Source organism: Hyperoodon ampullatus, assembly GCF_949752795.1.
Source record: "Hyperoodon ampullatus genome assembly, chromosome: 15".
NCBI lineage: Eukaryota > Metazoa > Chordata > Mammalia > Artiodactyla > Ziphiidae > Hyperoodon > Hyperoodon ampullatus.
In genome coordinates, this window is record NC_136928.1 from 10,836,535 (window position 1) to 10,857,832 (window position 21,298).

The window sequence follows — 21,298 nt, forward strand, 5'->3', positions numbered from 1 at the left end:
TTTTGTTTATCCATTCATCATTTGGACATTTGGATTGCTTCCATTTTGGAGCTATTAAATGCTGCTATGAACATGTATAAGTTCGTGTAGGGACATACGTTTTCATTTCTCTTGGGTGTATACCTAGGAGTGGAATTCTTGGGTCATGTGGTAACTTTGTTTAACTTTCTGAGGAATGTTTTCTACCGCTTTTGCGCCATTTTACATTCCATCCAGCAATGGATGTGGGTCGGAGTCTCTATATTCTTGCCAACACTTGTTGTTGCCCATCTTTTTTGTTAGAGCTATCCCAGTGGATGTGAACTAGTTTCTCACTGTAGTTTGTTTTTTTTTTAAAATAAATTTTATTTATTTATTTATTTTTGGCTGCGTTGGGTCTTCGTTGCTGCACACAGGCTTTCTCTAGTTGTGGCGAGCGGGGACTACTCTTCCTTGGGGTGCCAGCTTCTCATTGCAGTGGCTTCTCTTGTTGAGGAGCATGGGTTCTAGGCACGCAGGCTTCAGTATTTGTGGCACTTGGGCTCAGTTGTGGCTCACGGGCTTAGTTGCTCCGCAGCATGTGGGATCTTCCCGGACCAGGGATCGAACCTGCGTCCCCTGCATTGGCAGGCGGATTCTTAACCACTGTGCCACCAGGGAAGTCCCTCTCACTGTAGTTTTGGTTTGCATTTCCCTGTTGATTAAAGATGTTGAGGACCTTTTCCTGTGCTTATTGATTATTTGTATATCTTTTTTTTTTTTTGACTGCACTACACAGCTTGTGGGATGTTAGTTCCCTGACCAGGGATTGAACCCGGGCCACGGCAGTGAAAGCACCGAGTTCTAGCCGCTGGACCAGCAGGGAATTCCCAGTATATCTTATTTGGAAAAAAATGTCTATTCAGATTCTTTGCCCATTTTTTAATTGGGTTATTCATCTTGATATTGATAAGTTGTAAGAGTTCTTTGTGTATTCTAGATACTAGACCCTTATCTGGTATATGATTTGCAGGTATTTTCACCCATTCTGTGGGTTCTCTTTTCATTTTCTTGGTAGTGTTTGAAGCACAGAAATTTAGTTTTGATGAAGTCCAATTTAATTATTTTTTCTTTGGTTGCTTTTGCTTTTGGTGTCATATCTCAGAAACCATTGCCCAATCCAGGGTCAAGAATACACCCACTTTCTTCCAAGAATTCGACAGTTTCAGCTCTTACATTTCAGTCTTCATTCCATTTTGATTTAATTTTTCTCTATGGTATGATTCTTTTGCATATGGATAGCTCGTTATCCCAGCACCATTTGTTCAATATGACTTTCTTTTTAACTTTTCCCCCCTTTATTTACCATCAATCCAAATACTTATATTAATAGTGCCTGCAGATGTGCAAAGCATATAAGACTGCGGAGTATACAGTTTACAATAAGAACTTGTCTTCCCTTTGGGTCTTACATCTAGTTGAGATTGATGGTGGCATATATACATGAAATCGTTAAATAGTGTATGATTCGGTGCCAGAGGAGTGGTGGAGAGGACAGAATTCATTAGGAACTGAGAAGACTGAGTAAGTCTGTGTGGGCAGAGAAGTTCGTAGAGAAGATAAAGCCATTGACCTTAGATAAGGTTTAGATACAGAAAGACCAGAAATGGTCAGAGCAGAGCTTACTGAAGCAGTTAGATTCTTTTGGCCCCAAGTATGTATGGGACACCTTTTAGACAGATTTTAAAATTTTCCTGGATTACCAAGTATTCTCTTAGCCTAAACTGTGTTATTAGAATTTGGAAGCACCTGATATATACTTTGTGCAGTTGTATTTAGAAGTAAGGGTAGTTTCTATTTTGGCCACCCCACATTGGATTGGGTACCTTACGGGCACCATCTCCAGTTTACTTATCTTTTTACTTCTCTCAGTGGTTGTCATTGAGCCAGACTTATTATATTCCCTCTTCACAGTCCCTACAGTCTTCGAGATTTCTTTTCTTAAAACTCTGGAAAAACTATTCTTGTCATGGTCACTGATTACTTCTGTACTGTAGGTCAGTGGTCAGCTCTCAGTCCACATCTTACTTGATACGTAGCAGCACATTTAACGCAGTTGGTTACTCCCTCCTCCTTGGCACATTTTCTTCACTTGGCTTTCTGAACACCATATTTCCTTGATTTTCCTCCCACATCAGAGTTAGTATTTCAGTAGTCTTTGTTAGTCCCGTCTTCCAGTTCTACTTTGTCTTGGTCTCATAAACTTGGAGTTCCCAGGACTCTCCCTCCTTTTATCACTTCTGGGTGTCTGCCCCGGCTCTCTCTTGTTGATTTCATTTAGTATCTTATGTGTATGTATGCCAGTAACTCACAAATTCGTATCCAACCTTGACCTTATTCTTGAACTCCAGGTTTATATATCCGACTCACTCTTACACATATGCACTGGGGTGACTACTCAACGTCTCAGCTTTCACAAGCCCCAAACTGAACTCTTTTATGTCTCCCTCCCCCTCATAACTGCTCAGCCTTTAATCTTTTTCATCTGAATTGAAGACAGCTTTGTCTTTCTGGTTGACTTGGGGTGAAAACCTTGGAGTCATCTGTGAGTCCTTTCCTTCCCTCATACCCAGGCAAAATCCTGTTGGCTTTGCCCTCAGAATATGTCCGGAATCCGACCACTTCTCACCACCTCCACACCTAACACCCTGGGCTGAGCCACTGTTCTCATCTGGATTGCGGCCACAGCCTCCTGACTCATTGCCCGGCTTCTGTCTTGTACTCCTATCATCAGCCAGAATGACTGTTTTAAAATGTTATGTCAGTTTACGTAGCTGTTCTGCTCAGAACTTTGCAATGGGCATTCCTATCCCTCAAAGAAAGTAAAAGGCAAAGACTTTACAGTACCAGAAAGGCCCTACAAGATCAGGACCCCCGCCCTGGTCTCCTGGGCTTCCTCTTCTCCTGATTTCCTTTGCCAGAAATCTACTTTAGCCACACTGGCCTCTTTGCTATTTCTTGAATAATCTAGGTATATTTCTGCAATAGGGCTTTGTCCCCCTCAGTCTGGAATTGCTTTCCTCTGTAGGGGAGGACAAATAATTTTCTTTCTACCCTTGCAAGTTCTTGGCTGAGAATACTATATTAAAAGATTAACCAGTGAAAAACAGACAGTTTGTTAACACGTATACCTCATGTGTATGTGGGAGATTCTCAGGAAAAAAAAATGAGTAACTCAAAGAGGTGGCTTACAATTCAGGCTTAAATACCATCTTCAGCTAAAGACAAAAGAAAGGTTGGTACGGGGAGGCCAGTAATGGAGAGGTTACCAGGAAAAGCACAATAAACAAGAATAAGGTTTGTTATACAGATCTAAGTCTGAGCTGTCATCATGATAAAAAACATTTCTTTAGAGGTTTAGAGTCATTCTTCTCTGCCTGGTACAGAGAGGGAGATACCCTTACGAATGGGGATTTATTTTATAAGTTTAAATTTCCTTTACCAAAGGGTAACTTCTACTCTGTTCTCAGAGCTTCCGTGTCTGCTGTTTCTCAGAATAATCAGCTCAAAATCATTCTTACGCCAAAGAAGCTATTTTGGGGTGGCATATTCTCCTACCCTTCACCCCCCGAGGTATCCACGTGGCTAATTCCCTCGCTTCTTTCAAGTCTTTGCCCAGATGTCACTTTCTCAGTGAGGCCTACGATGTCCACCTGTTTAAGATTACAACTGCTCAAGCCACGTACACTCCCCATTTGTTTTACTCACCTTCCCCCCACCCCTGCCAGTGGCACGTATCCTTTTTTGTCATACTGTATAATTGACTTACTTTGTGTTTATCTTCCTCACCAGAAAGTAAGTTTTAGGGCAGAGATTTTTGCCTGGGCACTTCTATACCTGTCACATAATTGAGTGCTCAATAAATAGCTGTTGAATGAATAAACATCCTAAGGCTACTGTACTTTCAGGCTTTTTTTGTTTTTAATTTGGCTGCGCTGGGTCTTAGCACAGCCAAATTTCTGATATAAATTAAAGTTTAAGAACCACCAGTATGAGCAGGATTTCAGGAGCCAGGTCTGTTGCTTACAGGTATGGATGTGTAGATCTATGAGGTAATTGACAAGTATAACTGAATTTGTTCTCTCTTGGTTCTTCTCTTTCTCTTCCTCCTCCCTATTTCCTGAGGCAGTAACACAGGGAAAGAGGATATAAACTGGAGTGACTTCCAGTTGATTAATTGCGCGTGTCAGGGTCCCCAAGACTACCTTTAGGTTCTAGTGATTACCAGGAGGATGCACTGGACTCAGCAGGTAGTCATACCCATACTTACGGCTAACATTTATTACAGCAAAAAGATACAAGGCAAAAATCAGCCAAGGGAAAAGTCACATGGGCAGAGTCCAGAGGAAACCAGGAGAAAGCTTCCAAGAGTCCTCTCCCAGCGGAGTCACACAGGGCACGCTTAATTCCTCTAACATCAAATCCTAACAAGTGTGAAGTGTTACCTACCAGGGAAGCTCCTTTAGAGACACAGTATTCAGGTGTTTACTGGGTACTTGTCATACAGGCACCCTCTGTCTAGCAGATACCAAAATTCCAGGGATGCCAAGAAGAAAAGTAGTTCAGCACAAACCACATTATACGAACAGTTGAGGCACAGTGAGCCATTCTTAACCAGTTAGGGTGGTAGGAACCCTCTGGTTCCAGGCCTGCTTGCAAGGTTGACCCTTGACTGGCATCTGGGAACTTGGATTTCAGGAGGGTTCCTACCCCCTACCTGGTTAAGAATGGCTCACTAGTGCTTACAGGTGGGGATATGTTAACTCTTTTCTGCCGTGTTTCTCTTTTCACTGTTTTCATCATGGTATCCAAAGAAGTTTGTTTTTTCTTCTTTATGTAGAACATAAAGCATTTAGATTTATCTCTCTTTAGGACATTTAGTAATAATCAAAATGTGAGAATGACTTGGACAGTTTAAGTGGATTGAATAAGTGAGTTTATTCATGGAGGCATAGTTTCTGGAAAATGCCTTCAAGTATTATTGTCTCCTGATTTTAGTAATTACAAAAGTGGTTTATTTCATAGTAAAATTTTAAAATTTATTCCAAACGATAAAAAATTAAAATAGCTTTCTTAGTATTCACTTGAAAAATATTATCTATGAATGTGACCATCTGTTCAAAGCAGACACTGATTTTTCTTCACTTTACTTCCATCTTTCATGTTCCAAAGGGCCAATTTGTAACTTGGCATCTTTGGATTTGCTTTTGGGAATAACCAATCTTCTTCCTTTCTTTCTTTTTTATAGGTCAAGATGCTGAATTATCAGGGACGCTTTCACTTGTTTTGACACAGTGCTGTAAGAGAATAAAGGATACTGTTCAAAAATTGGCCTCAGACCACAAAGACATCCACAGCAGTGTTTCTCGGGTTGGAAAAGCCATTGATAAGGTATGGTGTTGAGGGGAGTGTCTGGTGTGCTTTAGCATCATCCTTCATCTCCTGTCACTGCTTCAGTAACATTAGCGTTCTCAGATTATTTTATGTTGTTTCTTTTATCCTTGCTTTTAATAAACTTTTGCAGATCTGGTTTTACTATGTTATTCTTAAAGTTCCCTGTTGCTGTTATTTAAAAAACAAAAAGAAAACAAACCAAAAACCTCTTTTTACAACCTTGTTTTTTACCCATTTGCTTAAATGATTACCGCTCCTAGTGTCATGATGAGTAAATTTCCAAGAAATTTTAACTTACTAAGAGGGAGTTTGTTTATAGAAGTAACTTCTCCTACTTCCTGAGTCATTCCCAGGCCGTGACTCTGCCTCTGTTATGGGATGATTAGGAGAACACGCTTGCATCTGTCTCCTCTGCAGCATCTTAACTCTTGTTGTCTTCCTGTGAGCATGCTCGTCACTTTTCTCCAGTGTTGCTTTCTGTGTGAGTGGGTTGGTTGCTAGCTAGCAAGGCCTGTCACTTGTATTGGGTGATTTTTCTTTTTAAATTTTCATTGGAATATAGTTGCTCTTGTGACATCTCTTAAATCTTTAACTTGGTGGTTTACTTGTAAGCAGTTTTCACTTTTAGCACTGGGCCAGTTTTGCCCTTGGAGTTCATAGTCCTAGTGGCGACTGAGAGAAGTGGCCCAAGGTTACTGTGTGATACCTCTGACTCTTTCAGAGGAGTTTGAAATAGTCAAACACTGGGGAGTTTGTGACTGTTTATGGACATTTTTGTTCACACATTGTAAACTTCCGGGAGGGTAGGAAGAACTTTTGGGGAGAGCTGTTTGTAGTAAAACCGGTCTTATGAGCTGCTCCATATGTATACATGAGAACAGCAGCTGTAACGTAGAAACTCGTGGAATCCAGAGAGTGGCTCTAACTCGTGGGCAAGTCTGTTAAAAAGAATCCTACAGAGCAGTAGTATTGAAAAGCTAGGCTCGAGGCAGCCTCAGTGAGCACTAGATGCTCGTAAGGAGATGTGCTTAACCGGTAGGTACGGTGTGACAGGACTGTGAGTGGTGGGGCTCTGGGGACTGTTGGGGTAGCTGTGCCTTCAGAAGTGTTAGTGACCTTTTGGAGAGCTCTCACCACTCCCACAGCACAGTGGGCTTCGCCTCAGCCAAAGAGGCAGAGGAGTGGTGTTGGCGGCAGCAGCCTCATTTTTGGGTCAGTGATGGCCGTTGCCAGCAGAGGCTGGGAAGGCAGCAAGTGTTCTCTGAAATAGCTTTGAGGTTGTGATGCCTGTTTGTTAATTGCAGGGGAGTGAACACAGCTTTGGAAGTGGCTTCAGCCTCAGACTTCTGGGGGCTGTGGCGCTGGATGCGGTCAGCTGGTACGTGAAGTGATTGTTGGCATGTACTGCTTAAAGACCTCCTGGAATGGTGATGGGGGCACTTTAGAGGGGGTCTTAAATCACTGTGGGTGAGGAACCCTCTGTTCTTTAGGGTGAGGTAACTACTGGTGGTGTTTAGGAAGCTTCGGATTTTGGTGGCCGACAGTGACCAAGGCGTTCTAATGATGGTTCAGACCCCAGGAGGTTCCTGGAGGCGTTGACCACCAGGCTGCCTGCAGTTATGCCAGTGTCGGGGGGCAGCAGGACCAGAACATGCCATGACAGTGAGGATAGCTGAAGCTTCCAAAGCAGCCAATCAGAGAAAGCGTCTGAGAAAAGATCCCAGATTCTGGGAATAGGTAGGGACGGCCTCAGCAGTCGTACCTCAAGTGTGCGGACTACTGGCCACCAGGATTTGGAACATTTGGGCAAATAATTCAGGAGCTTTGCATTCTGCCACTAGTAGGGTGACCAGATGTCCTCATTTCCTAGCTTATGTCTTGTCCTGTCATAATTATCATCAGAACCCTCTTTTACTCTTGTCCCCCAGCTACTGGTGACTTGCTAAACATGTCTTCCTCCTGATCTGGCAAGTCTTTATAGATATTCATAAGGGTTATCATATTTTGGCTAATCTTTGAGACAAAGCATTTAAATGGATTTGGTGCTAGAAATGGATGTATCTTTTTGAGATTGGATAACAAGGGAACACATAGTGAGTAATCTATATTCTGACTGTTTTAGGGGGGATGTGTTTGAGGTGAATGTTGCTAATTAAATATTTTAATTTACTCATTTCTCTTTGGAATATATTTTTCAGGTACTTGGAAGTTATAAGGGCTTTTTCAAGTAATTTCTTTTTTTTTTTGGTAGGTTTTATGTTCCTGTGAAAGTAGTTTAGGTTCTAGGTGACCCGGATTCTCGATTCTTCTGATTTGTCATATGAAATAAGATCATTAAGTTGATACTGGTGATATTTGTTGAATTATAGTCCTGGGGCACAGCAGAAAGCTTGGATCTCTTAGCCCAGTTCGCTAACATTTTCCAGTGCATTCTCTCCCCTTTTTTGGGGTGGGGGGGCATCTACTTAGCCTCAGCTGTAAACGAAGCTGTTACCCTGTTAGAACTACCTAGACCTTGTACATGAGCTTCCCATGCATATGAGGAACTCTGTGTTGGCTGTTGTTGTCTAAGACTTCATTGCCTTGTAAAGTCTTCCTGCTCTTCTAGTTTGCACCTGGTAAATATGTGCAAGCTTCTGGGGCCGCCTGCTATAAAGGCTGGGTGGACTTGTGTGGACTGGTAAAGAAACAGGATGAAGCTGAAGCCATTGTGGCTGAAGCCTTTAAAGGCTCAAGCCTTTACACGACAAACAGCCTTGAGTAATAAACTGGAATGTCATCCAGCGGCCTGTGAGTACCATGTTATGGACACATGTTCCCACCCTGCTGAGAGGAGGACAGTAAAGAAGCCGGTGACTCCTTTATGAGCAGGTTGGTTGTTGAGTGAGGAACTTCAGTAAATTTTTGACATGCTTAAATGATTTATTTTTTCCTTTAATGTTTCAGTGCTCCTTTTAAAGTTCTTTAGTCATCACTTCGCTGAAAATGTACACAGAAAAGAAGTTTATGATGTTAACCAAGACATTTTCTGGCTTTTAATTATTGCCAACATAAAAAGTTATTGAAGATTTCTGCTTCGACGTGTTGACTATTTCCAGATGCTTGTAGTATAATCATAGTTTATAATATATAATAACAACAACCATTGGGTTTTGTGGTAAAATTTCTTTAAAATGTGTTTTTATTATTTATTTTATAATTTTTAAATTCCTTCTCTATTTTAAGAAAATCTAGAATTCTCTCCTGTTTAGTGTATTTTATTTAGTGTGTTGCTTAGTCCTTTGACTTTTTTAAAGTTTAATTCCTAAGAAAAGTCAATAAAAGCAATTATTGCTTTAGACTCGTGTGTGTGTGTGTGTGTGTGTGTGTGTGTGTGTGTGTGTGTGTGTGTGTGAAATAGTGCTAAGATTTTAAAGAGTCTAAAATTTGCTGTGGGACAGTGGAAAGTGAAACATATAGTTCTTTAGAAGATTGTGGTCTAGTTTGTTCATGTAAGGGTGCTTTTTGTACACATAAAAGAACTGGAAAGATTCCGAGGCAAGATAAAGTGAGTTTGCATAGGATGGACTCTGCTTACTATAAAAAGGAAAGCGAAGATCATTATGCTCTTGATTAATCAAAGGTTTCTGGAGTTGATATTTTAAATTTGATTTGGAAGAATGGGTAAGATTTAGAGCAGCAGAGCAGTGAGGTGTGGTTCTTCTGTGGCACCCAGAAAGGAGCTGAACAGCTGAGAAAATGCTTGACTCCTGTTAAAGGCTCTCAGGGACTGACTGGATTGGAGCGGCTGCCCTTGTCAGGACTAGGACAAGATCAGGCTGGGGACAGGCCGGTGATGGAAGGCCTCAGGGATTTGTTCCAAGGAGATGAGGGGGAAAGGGAGGGAACGATGAAAGCATGTGAGGATTTGCTTGCCTTCGTTAGATAGGATGAAATTAGACTAAGGAGAGTTCAGGAGTAGGAAGATACAGGTCTCACTTAATGGAGTGTTGACCGTGTTCCAGACACTGAGCTGAGAGCTTTACATACATTTATAGCCCATGATGCAGGTACATTATTCCCATTTCACATATGAGGAAACTAAGATTCAGAAATATTAAGTAACATACCCCAGATGTACAGCTTGGAAGTGGCGAATTGATGTTTGGGAAAAGCTATCACTCAAGAGTTTGTTCTTAAACACTGTGCTGTGCTAGGAAATCAGGCCATTGCAGGGCTGGTAATGTTTTAAGGGGGAAAATCTTCTGCCACTAGATGGAGCATCTACACTGGTGAGGCAACATGATGACTGTTTAAAAAATGGAGTAAGGCTATAAAAAGTGAAATAGAGAATATTTTAAGATAGTCCTGGGTGAGCCGTTTGGAACTGCCTTTTATGTAGGTATGACTGGGGTATGAGAGGAGAAAAAGATACTGGCAGGAGAAAATTTGGGGGGTTTAACCTTAAAAAGTCATTTGGTTTGAGTGGGTGAGGTCAGATAAGTACTGGCTCTAAAGTTCTTACTATGTAATGGATAAATCCTTGTAGTAGAGAGACAGACGTTAACGAAGGAAGGAGATTAAGGAAGGAAATGAAGGAAATTAAAAAGGCTAGAAAATTTAGTCTAAGATGAAAAAGCTAAGATTTGAGTTCTGAAATATAGGCAGATAGTTTGATTTATGTTTTGGGTGGAATTTTTAGAATTATTGAAAAGGAATGGTGAACAAAGTTATAAAAAGGCAACAGTGATTAGAAGCTAGGAACAAATTCCCTAAAAATAAAACATGTCACACTAACCGCCTTCCCCCCCTCCCCGCCACCAATTACTAGCAAGGCATTTAATAAAAATCTCATATTTTTGTGGTCAGGATGGAAGATGTTCCTTTTTAAATTATGTGGTTTGAATAGGAGCAGCCGTGTTCTCGATACCGTGTCCACTTCGGCCACAGTGCTGCATGGTGTGAGGATGGGCCTGAGCCATCCAGGTTTGGCCACCTTCGTTTGCTCCAGGGTGGGTACCTCAACGTCCTTCCCGAGGATCTTCCTCATTCGAGCCCTTATGGAAAGAAGGGCTGAAAATACGTGAGCCCTGGAGTGATTCGTAGCCCTTGAAAGAATCTGGTCTCTTGTGGGAAGCAAAACCACATGTCGCGAGAAAAGGGAGGGGAAATCTTTGGAGACCCGTTTGTCCTCCTGTCTACCCCTGGTTACCTGTGCCTCTTTTTAAGTCCAACTTGCTTGGGCAAAAGAGATTTCTATTTGTAGGAACCCAGAGTCCTGACTTAGGCAGCTAGTTGCTCTCCGGGTCTCTTCACTTGTACTGGGCTTCAGTTTCTGTGAAACGATATTGGTTTTGCCCATTTCAGTCTGAAGATCATTCTCAGAAGAGGAGTTGAGTTCCGCTTTCTCTGCCATGTGTCCCATTACGTTATTAGTTTTAGGCTCTGAGCAGAATGAAACTACATTATTTAGTTGGTAATGATAATTATTTGTTGAATTACAGTCTAGTCCACAGAGGAAAGCCTGGACCTTTGCAGTCAGGTCTCAGATGAGGATACAGGATCAGAGAGCCCCACTGGATCTGGAGGGGCTACAAACCCACTTTTGCCTGAGTCTAGATGAAACAGCTTGCTTGGTCTAGCATCCAAGTTAGGTTGGGTTGAGAGGGGAAACAGACCCTATACCTATTAAGCTGTGCCAACTAATCCAGTCTGTAATTGTATTCAAGTGATTTTAAATTACTGAATTTATTATTAATGCCTCTGTTAAAGTGCTTTTGTGTTTTTATTTTTATTTATGTTTTCTAAAATGAAGCTCTTTTAAATGGAGAATCAGAAGATTTGGTGGCAAGGCCTGGCCCTCAGATTCAGCATCTGCGTTATTGAAGGCTTACAAGGGGATAGGTACTGATAGTAGATATCTTCATGTACGTTATTTAATTTAGTCTTTAGCAATACCTTGTGAGGTAGAGATTGTGGTCGGCACACACAGATGTGAAAACTAAGACTTTGGTTAAGTAACCTGCCTGAGATCACAGAACTAGAAAGCAAATGGAAGAGCTGGGATAAAAGCCCAGATTTTAAGACTTTGAAGAGCCTTTCCCAGCTGGAGTTCTTTGAAAAAATTAATTCCTAGTACCCTGAGGGCACCCACTATATGTATGCATTTCTGTCCTGTGCTTCTAGAGTGGTAAGAGGTGTGTGCCTTCTTTGGGAGAATTAGTAAGATAGTCGCTCAGATTTCTGTAGTTGGTTCAGATAAGGAGGAAGTTGATTGACCAGAGCAGAGAGGTATGTGAAATAACATGTAAAATAACTGTGAAGGATGGGGATGTAAATGTGACAGGTGGTTAGATTGTGGGGCATTTTAAGGATCTTAAAAGCCCAGCAGAGCAGTTTGGCACATGTCTGGCCATGCCACATGACTCCCCTTTGTTTATAAAGAAATAACTTATCAGTGTGCATCCCCTAACCTCCCCCCACCTTCCTTGATCTGGCTAATCTACCTGTCTCTTAACTTTGAAAACTAAAGGAGAGGTATGAATATCATGCAGAGGAGAGACTGGAATGTCTAAAAGGAGCAACATTTATAAATGCTCATTATGAGACACTACTAAGTTTATTTTCCAACCCATAGTTGGCAAAGCACTGCTGTCTGGTATATACCTACATATGGATTATTTTATTACAGGGCGTATACCTCATCATCACCTTTACTAAGTTTACTAGTAAAAATTTAGCAATTTTCCCCTAAAGGGTTTATAACAATGTATAGTCCTACTGAACATATATAACAGTTTCTGTTTCCTCAATTCCTACTTACACTTGGTATTATCAGATTTTTTTTTTTTTTTTTTTTTTGCGGTACGTGGGCCTCTCACTGTTGTGGCCTCTCCCGTTGCGGAGCACAGGCTCCGGACACGCAGGCTCAGCAGCCATGGCTCACGGGCCTAGCCACTCCACGGCATGTGGGATCTTCCCGGACCGGGGCACGAACCCGTGTCCCCTGCATCGGCAGGTGGACTCTCAACCACTGCGCCACCAGGGAAGCCCTATCAGACTTTAAAAAAATTTAAATCAATCAGATGGATGTGAAATAGTATCCATTTGTATTAATTTGCATTTCCTTCATCATCTTTGAAGTTGAGCACCTTTTCATATGTTTGACCATGTGAATTTTCTCCTTTTTGAATTTCTTGGTTATTTGTCCATTGTTTTCTACTGGGTTATTTGTCTTTTTTATTGATTGGTAGGAATTTTTTTTAAAAAAACGTCTTTTGGATACTAATCTTTTTGGGGTTGTAGTGAAGTAGGTATCTTTTCCCAGCCTGCATGGAACCAGAATCCAGGTCTTTTTGTTCTCTGTTAAATATTCTTTGCAGTTTACCTCTCGCTGCTAAATCAGATTAACTGGGTGCTTAGAAGGGAAGTTGATTCCTGGTGGGTGCAACAGTAGCACATAGTTAGGTTCACAGGCCAATTTTTCTTCAAAAGTAGATGGAGAAGTTTAAAAAAAATTAACAGTATTAAAGAATTGGTACTTAGGAATTAAAACAAATGCTGAGTTTTATTGTGTATGGTTATCACTACCTGCTCAATAATTATAATTTCATAAAATGTATTTCAGAAATGGATTTGTTTTGGATAGTGAGCAATGAAAGCCAGCCCTTAAATCTAACCAATTTGTAAGCATGTTCATGATACGGCAGAGAGGTAGGACGGTTTTAGATTTCATGGTTTCATAGTGATGGTCTGTTAAAGTTATTTACTCCTCCTCTGCCTAGCTTCCAGATTTTAAAACTTTTAATCCATCAAAAATGTGAATGATACTAAAAGTACATGAGGTGGTGTACGAATTTATGTGTCCTGATTTCTCTTTTTAAGCCATAATATCTTTTCTAGGCGGACACACCCTTGGATGTATGCTTTTTTGCTTTTGATTCTTCTTTGAATCCTGCCTTCACATTTAAGAGCATCTTTCCACTTTTTTTTCCTTTTCCTTTAAAAATATAAAAGGAAAAAGTATAGTAAAACAGAAGTGGTAAACTAGACAGATGTTTCTCTTCACTAGCCACTTCTTGGCTGGTTTGCGGTGCTGCCAATTTCCTGGGCAGCCATGCAAATGAGTTTGGTCACCTAGCAACAGGGGCTAGAACTGATCCTTGCTCTGATGCAACAGTAAGAATGTACAGTTAAAACAAAAGGAGTTCTGATACTATATTGCATTTCCTCAACCTTTTTTTTTTTTATAATTTCAGCTTTAATTTTTACTGCATGTGAGCAGAAAATAAGCTATGAAAAAAATTTACTTATCGACCTCAGTGGTTTAAACTGGAAAATCAGAACGGTAGAAGGGAGCTCAGAAATTTTCATCAAATGCATTGCTTATTCATGCTTAGTTGTATTTTCCAAGACTAGCAAATAAGTTCTAGAACTTGAACGTAGTAGAGGTATCCTGAGGGCAAGGGTATTCAATTTTTCTTACCACCTGTGTAGTAGTGACCATGGTACACATTATAGGAATAAAGTTACATGAAGAGCATCATTGTAAAACCATCTAAATTTGTTTAAATGTTAGACTCTTTCATTTTAAAGTCATCAAGTTTTCTAGATGAACATTTACCTTTGGCATGTATATTAAGGAAAGATTTAAAGGAATTGTTTTGTTTGATTGGAGCAGTTACTGTCTGGTGGTAGCTATTAAAATCCTGACTGAGTATATACTACCAAAAAAATTGTCTGTTTTAATGTGGTCTGTGCTTTGAGCTGACCATTGTGTCTTCCAAAGTTTTTTTTCTTTCTTTCCTGCAGAATAATAGACACCTGATAAATGTGTTGGGGGTTGATGCGGTTGGGGAGTAATCATTGAATGAATAAGTAGAAATCCGAAGGTTGTAGTTGGAGTGAATGAGGTTGATAGATCCGTGAGGAACCTTAATTAGTCTCCGTGATTCTTGCTTACAGGGTGCATTCAGACAGTTATACAGTTATAGGCAGATTTCTGAGTTCATAATAAATTCTGTCATCTTCTGATACCCATTCCTTTAGTCATTTGAATGGCCATTTGGGAAATAAAATATGGGAGAGTGTACATCAGTCACCCTTCTAGGCCTGTACCTTAGTCCAGAAGAGGAACAAGATAGCACCGTCTTCACTTCTAGTGTTCTAGTTGTCATAGACAGCATAAAGATGTAATAATTTGCTTAAAAGTATTGATGAACTGTTATGAAATCATCTCTCAACAGGTGGAATCTGATAAGCAGATGGGAAATTAGAGAACATTATCCAGACAATTCTGGCTTTCCTTCAGTGCTAGATAGTCTATTCAGTATGGGCATGGAGACTATTGCTGTAGCATCTAGATACCCTGTATTATTTGCATTCTTTAGATTAAGTACCAGGCCAAGAAAGAGGTCTATAAAAAGAAAATGAGTAAAAATGAAGACTCAGGGTAATTTTGCTTTTTGTTTTTGTCTGAGTAATTCCAAATGTTAATGTGCATATTTAGTTTTAGGCTACTGACTTGACATCTAAGAATAGATAGTTCTTTAAAGAAAAATGGGCTTACTTTTGGAGAGGAGAGCTCTCCTGCATTGTAGTGATCGTAAACGGTAGGTGGTTTGCAGTTCTATTACTACCTGTTTGTGTATGTACTGTAAAATAATCCTGTGTCGTGCGGGCTGTATTTAAGCAATGATTGACTAAGATTGTAATTTCAGTAAATCTAAATGATCTCGTCTAATTAAATTCATGTGCTTCAAAAAAAAAAAAAAAGAAAGAAAGAAATGCAAGAGGTTTACCAGGGGGTAATGCCTATGAAAGATAAGGCGGTGGAAGTAAAATTGGGCAGGGAAAGCTTTCAGAGGTAGCTTTGTTTTTCCTTCACTCTTGATGTTCCGAGTTGTCTTCTACTAGTATAATTTCCCTTCTATCAGGAGAACTTTTAGCGATTCTTTTAGAGCAGGTCTTCTGCCAACAAATTCAGCTTTCCTTCATCTGAGAATGTCTTTATTTCACCTTCATTTCTGAAGGATATTTTCACTCGGTACAAAATTTGGGGATGACAGTTCTTTTCTTCTAGTACTTGAAAAGTGTGCCACTTTCTTCTGGTCTCCATGGTTTCTATTGAGAAATCTGTAGTCATTTGAATCATAGTTCCCCTATAAGCAGTGCATCACTTTTCTTGATAACTATTTCAAGATGTTTTCTTTGTCTTAAGTTTTTAACAGTTTGATTACGAAGTGTCTAAGTGTGGATTTCTTTGAATTCATCCTTTTAGGAGTCTGCTGAGCTTCTTGAATCTCTAGATTTATGTCTTTTGCCAGGTTTGGGAAATATTAAAAACATTTTTTTCTACACTATACTCTTCTGTTGTCCTAGCACTCCATTGACATGACTGTTAGATCTTTTGTTATTGTCATGCAGGGCCCTGAGGCTCTGTTCATTATTTTTCAATCTTTGGTTATTCAGGTTAGATAATTTCTATTGATCTTCACTGACTTTTGCGCTGTCGCCTCTGTTCTGCTGTTGAGTCCATGCAACAAGTTTTTCATTTTGATTACTGTATCTTGTTTCTTGCTGAGGCTTTCTGTCTTTTATTTCAAAGTGTTTGCCCTTCCTTCTTGAAGCAATTTTATAATTGTTCTAACGTCTTTGATGATACCAACATCTGTCATCTTTGCATTGTTGTCTGTTGAACATCTTATGTGAATTTAGATTTTCCTAGGTCTTCATATGACAAATAATTTTGGATTGTATTTTGGACATTTTTAATATTATGTTTTGAGCCTCTGGGTCTTATTTAAGTTCTATGGAGAATATTAATGTTTTTCTTTTAGCGGACTTGACCTGGTGGGGTTCAGGCTACTCAGTCTTCTCTGAGTTTTAAAATAGTTTCAATGTCAGCTTCGTTTCCAAAGCCATTACAAAGCTATTCAGATATGTTCTGTTTGTGTGCCAACCAGTGGCCATTCTGGGACCTGGAAACTAGGGCTCTGTCTTAGTTCAGTTTTCAAAGTCTGTGGTATGCTGCTGAGGGTCAGACCCATGCCTGTATAACTTGAGGGTGAGCCCAGGAGTTCATAAACAGCTTGCTGGGGGGATCACTTTCCTGCATTCCTTCCTCTCTGTGATCTCCCTGCCACTTTATGGTTCTCGGGGGCTGCCTTTTTAGTTATCCAGCCAGAAATCTGGGGCTTTACTTACCCTGCTCTCCTGTATATTTACCATAACTCTGCCTATATCTGGGGCTACAAGGTGTCAGGACAGAGAGAAAAGGTGCAAGAGGGGTTTTTGCCCCTTGCTCTTGGGACCATAGCTTCTCTGACTGGAGAGGAAGGATCCCTTTCTAAAGGTGCCTCAGAGTTTTAGGTTGCCTGCTGTGGTCGACAGAGTTCTAAAGGTCTCCCAAGATTCTTGCCCCATGGTTATTCAGTCAGACATAATCTAGGTACTGCTGTAAAGGGTAGAAATAGAAACTGATTTAACTACAGACTGCCTTGAGCTACAGTACAAGAAAAGAGAGAGGGGAAAAAAGCATGGGATTTCCCCCACTCTCCATGTGGTAGGAGAATACACTCCCGTTCCCCATGCCAGAACCGAAGGGCTTCTCCTGGAGCACTCTGTCGACATCCTGGGTGCCCAGTTGTGGGTTTTGGCTGCATTGCATCCAGGCTAAGAGATATTGGAGGGAGAAAAGTAGTAAACTCACTGCCAGTTCTTTGCCTTCCTCCCTAGTCCACTTAGTACTCTTCATTGTTTTGTTTCCTCAAGTAGCTACTCCATTCAGTCCTGATTTTGTAACTGCATTCAGCGGGAGAGACAGGTTGGGTTTTTAAGGATTCTTTTTTTTTTTTTTTAAACAAATGGAGTCATAATTTTGTAGTTTTGTAGAAGCTGCTTTTTTTCACTTAAGGTGTTATGGACATTTTTCCATGTTAGTAGATACAGAGCAATGAACCCCACTTTTTAATTATGAATAGTAATACTAGCATAATAGCAACTACCATTTCACTGAACCAATAAGGCAGTATATTCATTTATGAGGGCTGCTGTAACAAAGTACCACAGACTGGGTGGCTTACACCGACATTTATTTTCCCGCAGTTCTGGAGACTGGAAGTTCCGTATCAAGGTGTGGCAGGGTTGGTTTCTTCTGAGGCCTTTCTCCCTGACTTGTAGATAGCCATCTTCTTCCTGTGTCATCATGTGGTGTCTTCGTCTGCTTGGGCTACCATAACAAAATTCCATAGACTGGGTGGTTTGAACAGCAGAAATGTGTTTTCTCATAGTTCTAGAGACTGAGAAGTCCAAGATCAAGGTGCTGGCCAATTCATTGCCTGTTGAAGGCAGACACCCTCCTTCCTGGCTTACAGATGACCACCTTCTCACTGTGTCCACATGTGGTGGAGAGCAAGCGAGCAAGCGAGCGAGTCCTGGTGTTTGTTCCTTGTCTTTACAAAAGCACCAGGCCTACCAGATTAGGGCCCCACCCTTGGGACTTCATTTAACCTTTAGCACTTTCTCCCAGAATCTGTCTCCAGATACAGTCACACTGGTTGCTGGGGCTTCCATGTAGGAATTTGGGAGGGACACAGACGTTTGGTCTGTAACACATGGTCTTCCCTCTATGCCTGTCTGTGTCCTGATTTCCTCCTGTTATAAGGATACCAGTCCTATTGGATTAGGGCTCTCCTTAATGACCTCATTTTAACTTTATAAAGTATTGGGAGTTAGGACTTCAACACAGGAATTGTGAAAGGATGCAGTTCAGCCCATAAAAGTATTTTTCTCTGCTTAAGATAAGGAAACCGAGGCTCACAGACCTTGAGTAATTTTGGCCAAGGTCACACAGCTAGTACAATAGAACCAGGGTTCAAACCCAGGTAGACTGGCCCCAGAGCCTGTTCTTTGAACTATCTGGCCGTTCTCCAATCCCCAGTCTCCACCTTGGCATGGCAGTTGTTGGGATGTGCCATGGATTATTGAATAATCCTATGCTGGACATAATGGGTTTTCTTTTTTTTTTTCTGTTAGACAGTGCTGCATTGAACATGCTTTTACAGGGATCACTGCACACCTCTGAAAATATTGCTATTGTATAATGCCTAGAAATCAATTTATTCACAGAAGTCTTTGTTAAATTTATGTATTTCCCCAAAATACCCCCCAAAATTGTGCTTGTTTACCCTCCCAGCGATAATGAGTGAGAGTGGCAAGGTTTAGAAAAGAGCAATGGAAAAGCTACTTCCTGTCATAGGCGACAGATGAATTGGAATTGGGTGCTTATTTGAGGCATCTCAGAGTGAAACAAAGGCCATTGTTTCTGTTAAGTTAGGTGGGGCGAAAACATACCAAGTGATGTATCCTGGTCAATTCATGATTTGCTTTCTTGTTTTTCAGAATTTTGATTCTGACATTAGCAGTGTGGGAATAGATGGCTGCTGGCAGGCAGACAGCCAAAGGCTTCTCAATGAGGTGATGGTGGAGCACTTCTTTCGACAAGGAATGCTGGATGTAGCCGAGGAGCTCTGCCAGGTAACTGTGCCACCTGCGAGAGGATGAAACAGAAACAAGGGAAGTCTTTGCAGTTGTTAAGTCTTCTAAGCCATAGGCAGATTTTTACATTTTAATCATCTGGGCTGACTTCAGTTTACTAGGAAGTTTTGTTTTTTGTTTTTTTTTTAAGTTGGTGAAAATTATAGTTCTAGAACTTGTTATTCAAATTATTTCCTTATTCCTGCCCCAGAATGTTGGTCCCAGGTCATCAATCAAGGGTAAGAAGTGATGCTACTTTTTCAAACATCTCCTCTTTTTTTTGTTTCTTTGTTTGTTTGTTTGTTTGGAATAAGCCAGGGCATTTAATTTATTTTTTTAATTAATTTTTTTTATTGGAGTATAGTTGATTTACAATGTTATGATAGTTTCTGCTGCACAGCAAAGTGAATCAGCCATACACACTTTCTTCTAGAGTCCGTTCCCATATAGGTCCTTACAGGAGCACTGAATAGAGTTCCCTGTGCTATACAGTAGGTTCTTATTAGTTATCTTCTATATACAGTAGTATGTATAAAACATCTCTTTTAAGAGGGAAGGTTAGTATAGCAGAGAAGAAAAGGACAAAGAGGTTTATATTTGCTTTTCTCCTCTAGCCCAGCTTAAAGAACTTTGTTTATCAAATGAATTTCAAGCTAAAATTTACTTCAAGTGAGCAGCATTTGTCTTTTATTCCTATTAGACATGAAGTTAGGGGTCTCAGAACAGTTTACCAATACCACATAGTCATAATATTAGCAGCTGCCCTGTATTGAGTATTTACCACCTGCCAAGACCTGCCTTTATTCCTCACTGCAACCCTGTGAGGAAGAAATGACTGCTCCCATTCTACAGATGTGGAATCTGAGGTCTGGAGAAGTAACCAGCCCAAGGCCATACAGGTTCTTAGTGGAGGAACTTGGATTCAGTTCCAATTCGTGTGTCTTCAGACTCTGTTCTGTGGCTTACATTCTGTGCTGTTGTATTTTCCATTTAGAAAAATGAAGGACTATAAGGATTAAATAATTTAAAGCCAGTCTGTAAACCAGACCTCTAATGTAAGCCTTTTCTGTTAAACAATTCAGATAAGCAATAACTCAAGTCTTTCTCTGTACGTTATGGGATTTTGTGTGTGTGTCCATATAAATTTCCTAAAATAAATTGTGTCATTTAGGATTAAGTTTTGTTTACAAGTAACAGAGACCCAAAATACCAATGCCTTAAACAAGAATGAAGTTTATTTCTCTTACACAGAAATCGGAGGTAGTAAGCCATCCACTGTATATATGGTAGCCATGTGCTGTGAAGCTCTTAGGGACCTTGGCTGTTTGTAGCTCTGCTGTTTCTAAGGTGTCCCTTGTCCACATGGTCCAGGATAGCCTGAACCCCAGCTAGATATTTTGTATTGCGGGAAGGGACAAAGAGTATATACTTATGTTTCATTGGCCAGAACTTACATTTTGCAAAGCCATGCCCAGCTTTATTCCATATGGTTATGTGCCCAGCTAAAATTTGGGGCTTTACTATTATAGAAAAGGAGGAAGAACGATACTGGGGCTCAGTCATCAGTCTCTGCCAGAGAAATGCATGGTAAAAAGAAATTATCTTTAGTGATTTGCCTCACATTTTATAATGTAGAATATGCTTTCACCATATCTCTTTATTCTGATTACTGCTAATGAAAGTTCTTTCAATTTTTTCAGGAATCTGGTCTTTCTGTAGACCCAAGCCAGAAAGAACCATTTGTGGAGTTAAACCGAATATTAGAAGCATTAAAAGTCCGAGTTCTGAGACCTGCTCTGGAGTGAGTTACTGAGTTTGTTTTCTTTTGAGTACTTTGAGAGAACTCTATAAGAAAATGGAGTCAGAAAACACATTAGAGATTTTGAGATTTTATATATATCTCACCTGGGGTAGACTTCAGAGGCATCAAGGGAGAATTATTTTATTTCTTTTAGCGAAGTGAGTTTGGGGGATATGCAATATGAGAAAATGGTTAGGGCTTATTTCACTTATCAGTTGGTCTGAATTCCCATGAGAGAAGAGGGTTTCCTCTAGCTAGGCTACACCTCCGCTTTAGACTAGCTTTATAACTGAAGGACTGTTGTTCAGATGGTCTGAGTTTGATATTTGAACTTCCATAATGTTCTGGGTTCGCTGCTTGCATTCTAAAAAAAAAAAGCAATTTAATTGGTTATTGGAACCAAGTGGTATACGTAAAGAGAACAAATATTGTTATGGAGTTTTACTCTAATTGCCGTCATAAAATAATTCACTGTGAACTGGTCATTGTTGTGAATTACACGAAATTACTGGGTTAGCTCTGATAAATATTATCCTAGTACAGAGTCAGCAGAGTTTTTCATAAAGGGCC

The 21,298-nt window shown here is 40.3% G+C and overlaps 1 protein-coding gene across 1 annotated transcript in view; it reads left to right on the forward strand.

The window, feature by feature from the left end:
• RMND5A (required for meiotic nuclear division 5 homolog A) overlaps positions 1 to 21,298 on the forward strand; it is a 48,353-nt gene that overhangs the window by 14,887 nt on the left and 12,168 nt on the right. The window contains exons 2-4 of the mRNA XM_079721020.1: positions 5,267 to 5,409; positions 18,793 to 18,927; positions 20,628 to 20,728. Of these exons, the coding sequence (XP_079577146.1) occupies positions 5,267 to 5,409; positions 18,793 to 18,927; positions 20,628 to 20,728 (379 nt within the window). The remainder of the gene's footprint in view (positions 1 to 5,266; positions 5,410 to 18,792; positions 18,928 to 20,627; positions 20,729 to 21,298) is intronic.